We start from the raw sequence: 7,932 nt of genomic DNA on the forward strand, positions 1-7,932 counted from the left end.
TGGCCAGCTGAGAATTGGCATGTTCTTATACAACGTACTCTTAAAGGTTAAAGGTTTGTTCTCTTCGTTTCTGAAATGATTTCGGCTTGAATAACTTTGTGAATCGCGATCCTCAGGCCTAATTATGTCCCAATCAGGAGATCGTCTAAAGCAGTTAGAGGAGATCGAAAAGGTTTGTACTGATTTACAGTATAGAAATAAAAATTTCGCGCCCTCATTCAAACCGCATGATTGACTTCATACATCTGAACCTTACTGAAATAGTTTTCACTTTATCAATAGGATGTTGTGAAAGTAATAAGGAGTGCAGGAGAAACCTTAGAAGAACTTTCAAAAGACGCACCTTCAGAAGATCGTATAAACTCAACGGCTACGAAGTTCCTAAAGTCTTTAGAGGTAAAACTTGCAATCCTAGAACCTATTACAATAATTGTATTTATTTACATGTTAATATCGAAAGTGATCCTGGGTCGCTTTGGTTTTGCTTTACTTCGCCCTGTGATTGGCTCAGAAAACTCGTGCCACCTCCTCAACCTATCAGATGCAAACTGAAGCCAATCACAAGTTTTTCACTCGCGTTTTCCCGCGTTTCGAGAAGGTTGCCTGTTTTTAATTCACTTGAGTTCTAATTGGCTTATGAGGATGTTAATAACCTTTGTTTCTAATGGTCGTTGTTACTACTTTGTCTCTGATTTCCGACACTCATTTGAAAAGTACTCTATTGGTACAATGGACAGCATTGTTTTTAGGTATCATGTTGTCTTGATATCTTTGATCAAAAAATCAATGGGTATTTGACTTTTTGAGATACCTAGGGAAGGGGGAATGGGTGTTGAGTTTTATCTATATGGTTGCAATGGAGGTGTAGAATTTCTACATGGTAGGAGAGGGGTGGGGAGATTTAACAGATGCTTGCTAGTGTGTCTACACATTTGCAAATACCTTGAAGTTGATTGAAGTCATTGTGAAGTTTTTTAAGGCTAGAGGGCTTCAAAGAAACCTGCCCCTCTGTTGTACATCATTAATTAATTAATTAATTAATTAATTACCATTTATATAGCACAAATTAACGTTTGGATATGATCAAATGCACTTTACAATACTGTGTGGGGGACTTTACCAGACTGCCAGTGGCAGTTTACAATCAACAAAGGTGAATTATTTACAGATGCCCCCTCCCCCCAATTCCCAGTAAACAGGCCAGACCACATCACAGTAATGTGATGTGGTCTGTGATGTGGTCACAGTAATGGTTTTAAAGTAGCTTTTTAAGAAATCTATTTCAACTAATTTGCTTGAGTAAATGATTTTTTGTGGTATTTTTATAATAAGGGAGTGGAAAAAGGCTTAACTGAACAGATTGGTTACCTCACTCAAGTTGCCACTGGCCAACCACATGAAGGATCTACTTATGGAGCTGAAAAGGTAGTAACTTATTTTTCTAATGGTAACATAAACGTGTGGGATAGGAATCTTGTTGTCAACAGATTACAAGCCTTGTTCAGAGATTGTATCAACCTTTTCAGTTTTGAATCAAAATTTAGTTATTAAAAGGTTCAAACTTTACTTCAACCTTGTAACCCACAATGCCCTTAGATGACCAAATGTATTTTGTAATTGAAAACTTCCCTTGTTTTTACCTAAAACATTCAAATTAGTTTTCTTTGACTCATTGGAGCCATCAGGCCCTGCTAAGTGTTATCTTCTTTCTGTATTACGTTTAATTTTTGTCAGCGGTCTAACTGACATGAAGGGTCTTGGGTAATGTATGAGGTACTGTTTCTCTTTTTCCAGGATTTTGAGTTGTTACGCTGCAGAACAAAAGCTATTAAAGATCAGTTGGTAGAGATTCAACATCAAGGGACACATCAAGTATCAGACATGAATTGATCTTCCACACTGAACTGATGGTGCCTGTGAACTTCAGTCTTGAATGAATCTATGTGCTGCATTTTAGATGTAAATAGGAGAGAAAAGGCAAGATGTTTTAAAAAGTCAATTGAATGGGTGCAGAAGTACCAAGTGACTTTTGATGCCGCATTTACTTCTCCCTTTGTTTCACAAGGGAAAAACAGAAAATTCATAAGGAGAATCCAGCAGTCCATCAAAAGAAATTCTGTAAAAAATAGTTGTAGGTCAAGGAGTTACATCACAATATGGTTGAATCTCCCCTTGTGTCTTGTAAGAACGTTAGATAGGGAATGCGATGGGAATGGCAAAAATAGAAAGAATACAAGAACGGCAGCAGTTGTCTAAGAAAAAACTGGGGGGGGTGGGTAAAGAGGAAGAAGATTTGAATGGAATGCAGTTCAGGAGGAACTTGCAAAACTCAGCCAAAGTTATTCACTATTGAGAATTGATTATCCACATGCAATTCCAGAGCATTTTGGGATGGTGAGGGAACAAGGTACAAAAAGTCAATAGGTTTCTTCAGTCAGCCAGTTATGTGCTACGTAAGTACCTGTCAACCACTTCCTCGGCAGACCAAGAGAACATTGCATTAAAATGTTTTTAATCCTCCTCAAAAACTTTTTATAATTGGCTTATGTAGACTATATTTTTCTGCAGTTGAACTTCGCTATTCAAACTGTCATCTTAGCTTCATTACGAGCAAGCTAATACGGTTCTCTAAGAACATTGTGTTTCTCATGTTATCAAATTAATACCTTATAAGAACATAGAGTCCTAAAGTGCTTACGTCACGTTTCCATAGCACCGGAATTCTGTGGTCTAAACAAACCAATATGGCGTCCCTAGCGTGACACATTGTCGTTGACCTCGAACACTTCAAGAGCTATAATAGCGCATTTTATCCTCCAATAATAGAAATAAGATAAAGAGAATCAAGATAACCTTTGGCCTTACTATTGAAGAGTATAATAAGCGGACAAAAGCACCTGGTGAGCAATAATTCGAGTCAAAACGCCACGGAGACGAAGTTTGCGATGGGCCAGTGTTTTCATCCAGATTGCAATCACACATCTGAAAGCCACTGCTGCCGATTCTTTTCGTTTCCAGACCAGAAAAAACATAAAACACTCTATGATAAGTGGATATTATTTGTAAGGTGAGTATTTTTCGAAAAATATATATTTCGATGCTGTACCATCGATTAGAAATAGCTGTTTTTTTTTTTATCTCAAACTGATTCACGATTAGCTGTTTCTCTTTCTTGTCTTATTTCTTTTCTCGCGGCTTTGCCTTTCCTTGTCTTCAGTCTTGATCTAAGATTATTTAGTTACTAAAAAACTATATGATAGTTGTGAGTATCAAAGCTTTTACACTAACTAGTATTAAGTAACAAGCTCAGAGAAATACTTGCTTCGCATTCACGTCTTAGACTACAAGGTTAAGCATGTGACCAACTAAACTTTGGGTTTTTTAAGCGCAAGTATAGTAACTGCTTCTGTCTTTTTCTGTTATAGGAGAGGAGATAGAAAGCCCAGCAAACATTCACGACTTTGCAGTTGTCACTTTAAAGATGGGCGAAAAGAAAATATGCCAACCATCAGTGACAGAAACAGGCACAAGCTGTTTGATAGTTTGGACTTGCTGCCAGGTACAGGACCAACACCTCCCAGTGCACCTACCCCCAAGAAAAAACGGAAAGTGTCTGCCGAGCCCACGAAATTACCAACTGTAGCATCTGTGCTTGAAGAGATTAAAGAGAACTCTGAACCATGTTCCACTGAATGCTCACAAGAGGAAAAGACAAGTTCCAAAGAAGCTCTGCTGTCAATAGAGCTTGATATGACTTCAACAGAACTTGCTAAACACAAGGAAGTGTCAAGTTACTATAGTGCACACTACTCTGCTAAGAGCTTGAGCCCTGAGGTGATACGGATGGAGACAGGTCTACCCACTAAGGATGTTTTTGATATTGTTGTGGGATATGTTTCAAGATTCAAGGGTGAAATAAACTATTATGCTGGATGGAAGGTTGAGGCGATCACACTTGAGGACCAGATATTTATCACTCTGATGAAACTAAAACAAAATTATACCAATCTACATTTAGCCCAGTTGTTTTCATGCAGTGTTGCAACTGTTGCTAACATAGTACTAACTTTTGTCCATGTTCTGCATTCTCTCCTGTTCAAAGACATCATGACAACTGTGCCATCTAGAGAAAAGAACAAGATGTGTTTGCCATCTTCTTTCACTGAGTACAGCAGTTGCTGCATTGTGATTGATTGTACAGACATTGAAATTGCTGCACCTAAGCTCATGTCCCAGCAGAATGCTACATATTCCAGCTACAGGGGAATGAACTCTTTCAAAGTCATTATAGGGGTTGCCCCAAATGGAGTTATAACCTATGTTACTGATCTTTTTCCTGGCTCAGTCAGTGACAAGGTCATGGTTAAAGAGTCTGGGTTTTGTAAACATTTGAGTGCTGGTGATCTTGTTCTGGCAGACAAAGGTTTTCTCATCAGCGATGTAGTTCCAAGAGGTGTTTCAGTGAACATACCACCATTTCTCAACAATGGAAAGTTTACAGAGAGTGAGGGAAGGGCGACAAAATCAATAGCTCGATGTCGCATCCACGTAGAGCGTGCAAATGCAAGACTTAAGAGTTTTCGCATCCTTGGCTTCATCCCAGCATTTTTGAGGTGCCATGCTGACAAGCTATGCCAACTGTGCTCAGCTCTTGTTAATTTGCAGTATCCATTGATCAAGGATGGCTGCGAAGACTTTGAATTTGACTGAATAGAACTTTTTTTCAACTAAATTATAGTACAATGAGTTTTTAATATTATTTTTGTATTACTAGAAGCCCTACTGTAACAGATCAAATGGTATTGACATAGCTTTGGTCAAAAATATGATGTGGTCAGTTTTACATTTTTCTGATATTCATCTCCTTTATGTTCATTAGTACAAACTACTATGTGTTCTGTGAAAATAGATTATAATGAAAACCAGTGACATTCTTAAATTGTCATTTCAACTAAATCCAGGTCAGGGGCATGTGACCAGTATGGAATTCTTTCGTCCAGTAGTTCCAAGTGTGAAAGTCGTGCTGGCTTAAAGGTTTTACTTTTGTGTCTGTGAAGCTGGGAGCCTGAGTCCAGGTGTATAAAACTAAAGCCACACTTCAATTAGCTTAAGGGATGGTGAGAGGTAGTCAGAAAAAATAACCTGTGCTGCATGGATTTTGTTTTGGCTCTCTCCCCTTCCCTTTGCATTGCTATGCAAGCCTACTTAAGTGTGGCATAAGTTTTATGTACCTGGGCCCTGTTGAGTAACCAGGATAAGTGTTACCAGCTACCAGTAGCCATTGGTTGCAAAAAAAAAATGTTTAAGCTTGCTTTCAGGAAGAATGTAATTTATTATTAAGTTACTATGCTAAATGGAAAAATGTGGGTTCTTTATCTTGTGTCTCTATCTGAGTGTAGAATATGTAATGTTATATTAAGAAATTAATGTATGAAATTTAAAAAAATACCTTTTAACATTAGCTACTGCCTATTTACATTAGCTCCCACTCTCCCCCCCCCCCCCCACTCTGATTATGTCCAGCATCTGTGCACCACTTTTCAAAGTTCTCCCTCGGTAATCTTTGGGAATAGTTGATGAAAGTAAAAATCACTCAAGATAGTAATATTGTGCTCCCAAGATTCATCTCGTTCAATCTTGATAACTACACTATCCTTTGTGGTCCATACAACAAAGTAGCAGAATTTGCGCTTTGTCAGGAACATCTGGCCTTGACACTGATGCCAGTAAACATGTGTGGTAGACAGCGTATAATTCCCTTCCTTCTCCTCCAAGTAAAAGTCTTTGTGCCCACAAGCTTCCTTGATTGTCGCATATCGATGTGTGTAGGGGCACTTACACTCAATCACCGAGTCGTCTCCCACAAGTCCATCAGGGGAAGCACCCAGAACTCCCGACTCGTGTAGCCAAAGGCCGGTCTGTACAGGTGTAAAGTTTGTGATGTTGGTGAAGGATTTCAGGGCCTCAGTCTCATTGTCCTGTCCCCATGCAATTGCTTTAACTCCACTCAAGTTGTATTCCCCAAGTAGTCGCTTGATAAGAGACGGTGTAACTCTTTTTGCCTGGAGGACGGAGCCAAAATTACTGGCAGTCAGGCGGCCTCTACGAGCTTGGTGACATGCAGGGCTGTTTCGCTGGCCAGCCGTGAGGGTGCTCACAACATTTATGGTTCTCTCCTCTACTTTGGCATTCTCAATCAAGTACTCTAATTGTTTTTCCTTCGTAGATGCCATAAGGAAACCTTCTGAGTAAATGATATCCTCAATCGTCTTGATCGGGAGAGGGGTAGCAGGTTGTGGTTCGGGACTCAAGATCCAGCAGGTCCCTGTAAATTTGCCATAGCGCTTTAGTTCGCTGTACAGCCACATCCGATCTTCTCGGCTAGGATCGCGCGCCAAAGGGCTGTAATCCTTCTTCTTCGGTGGCGCTGGAAACATCTGGCTTGCAGACTGTACGCTTTCTGCCTTTCGCTTTCGTTTCCATTGGCATTCCAGGTCCGTCCTGCTAAGGTTATGGATGCCATAAATAAATATGGCTGCCGCGTGACTGCACTTGAACTCGCCGCGAGGACACTCGCATTCTGTGTTTTTTATTTCAAGGTTTTCATCGAGATAAATCTGATAAAAAGATAATTCGAAACAGACACGTAAGTTGCAATATATATTCCGCAATATAAACATTAAATTGGAGGTGAAATCGGGGTTGGGAGTTCTTCGAATTGAACATACGTGTTGTGATCCCAAATTGGCAACTTACTGTGACTTTGTAGTCCTTATTTTTCATGCTTGCTTGGACTTCACCTTTGATGACTCCCCTGGAATAAATAAAGCTTTGGACATGGTCGGATTTGAAGTGGTTTTCTCCGCGATCAAGCGATTTCCGCTCTCCAGAAAAGAAAGAAACGAGTGAGCATATCGATAAAGACGCCATGTTTGAAGTATGAGTTTAAACTGTTTAGACCAGAAAAAAATGCTGTCATGGCAACGTGACGTCACACTTTAGGACTCTATTACTGTCATAAGTTATGTATCAATTAGCTCCTCGTTTTTGTACTCTTGACTACGAGACGGATTACATCTTGCCACTCTCAGAATTGTGACACACACTTCGTTGGAGTTTATTATAGGAATGTCAAACGGCGGAGGGGTTTGATACGTTTTATCGGCATAACACTCATCAAGATACCATGTAGGTAACTTTAGAAATAGTTTCTTCTAGCTACAAGCCATCGCTAATAACTAACTTAGATGCAATCGTTCGTGACTTTAGAGTTTTTAGAACTATTGGCAATTGGAAACAAAACCTTTCAAAGCAATAATCCCGATAGTTCTCGTTTATGATTCAATTATTTAACTCTGTACTCCGGCTTTCAGGATCACTTTCAGCGGACTGTGTGACGAAGAAAGAGTTTGTCCTTTCCTTAGTACGTTCAACAGACATTTTCAAACCTCGCAATCTTCTTAATTCCTTGGCTTTGCTGGTAATTACATCGTGCTTTTCCTTAACTTCTTTGAACTCCACTCGGAAAGTCTTAAGGTAAAATCGTCTTTCATCTTCAAGATGTCGTAATTCTCTTTCTAAATAGGTATCATAAAGTCTGTTGACTTTTCGAACATACTCCTCCGCGTCTCTCGACTTTGCTGTCATTTCTGTGAGAACTCTGCAATCGCGAACTTCTTTTAAGATTTTCCAACAAAGCTGATAATGTTCTTAAGTGAAATCCTCGCTGAGATTATGTTTTTGTTCGCAACTGCACTGCAACATCAAAAAGTTTGTGGAAAACTCAGAAAATTAAACATAGCCGTCCATCTAGGCCTGAAATTAAACTTTTCTTTGCGAATGGTATTCATGGCAACAGTGATATTGATGCTATAGCTGAATTATTTATCTGTACGTCAAGCCTCACTAGTGTTATTTCTCTATTGCACCTGC

At 39.4% G+C, this 7,932-nt stretch overlaps 3 protein-coding genes across 4 annotated transcripts; 2 read left to right on the forward strand and 1 right to left on the reverse strand.

The window, feature by feature from the left end:
- The first annotated feature begins 24 nt into the window (after positions 1 to 24).
- Positions 25 to 2,528, forward strand: LOC111325434 (mediator of RNA polymerase II transcription subunit 11). Its single transcript, XM_022929240.2, has 4 exons — positions 25 to 172; positions 283 to 396; positions 1,333 to 1,425; positions 1,795 to 2,528. Exons 1-4 carry the CDS (start codon positions 125 to 127, stop codon positions 1,888 to 1,890), a joined length of 351 nt encoding a protein of 116 aa, XP_022784975.1. The 5' UTR covers positions 25 to 124; the 3' UTR covers positions 1,891 to 2,528.
- Positions 2,278 to 6,930, reverse strand: LOC148722651 (uncharacterized). The gene is made up of 2 exons (XM_088735870.1): positions 6,757 to 6,930; positions 2,278 to 6,617 (listed from the first exon to the last, which is right to left on the reverse strand). Exons 1-2 carry the CDS (start codon positions 6,928 to 6,930, stop codon positions 5,541 to 5,543), a joined length of 1,251 nt encoding a protein of 416 aa, XP_088591996.1. The 3' UTR covers positions 2,278 to 5,540.
- Positions 2,943 to 7,845, forward strand: LOC148722652 (uncharacterized). 2 transcript variants are annotated; one of them, XR_015992429.1, is made up of 3 exons: positions 2,943 to 3,067; positions 3,426 to 7,188; positions 7,374 to 7,845. XR_015992429.1 is itself a non-coding variant. In XM_088735869.1 (2 exons), exons 1-2 carry the CDS (start codon positions 2,946 to 2,948, stop codon positions 4,708 to 4,710), a joined length of 1,407 nt encoding a protein of 468 aa, XP_088591995.1. In that variant the 5' UTR covers positions 2,943 to 2,945; the 3' UTR covers positions 4,711 to 7,845. The 2 variants fall into 2 exon arrangements, 1 of the variants encoding a protein (XP_088591995.1); XM_088735869.1 differs by having other exon boundaries at positions 3,426 to 7,845.
- Positions 7,846 to 7,932: the final 87 nt, after the last annotated feature.

This window comes from Stylophora pistillata, chromosome 10 (assembly GCF_964205215.1).
Source record: "Stylophora pistillata chromosome 10, jaStyPist1.2, whole genome shotgun sequence".
NCBI lineage: Eukaryota > Metazoa > Cnidaria > Anthozoa > Scleractinia > Pocilloporidae > Stylophora > Stylophora pistillata.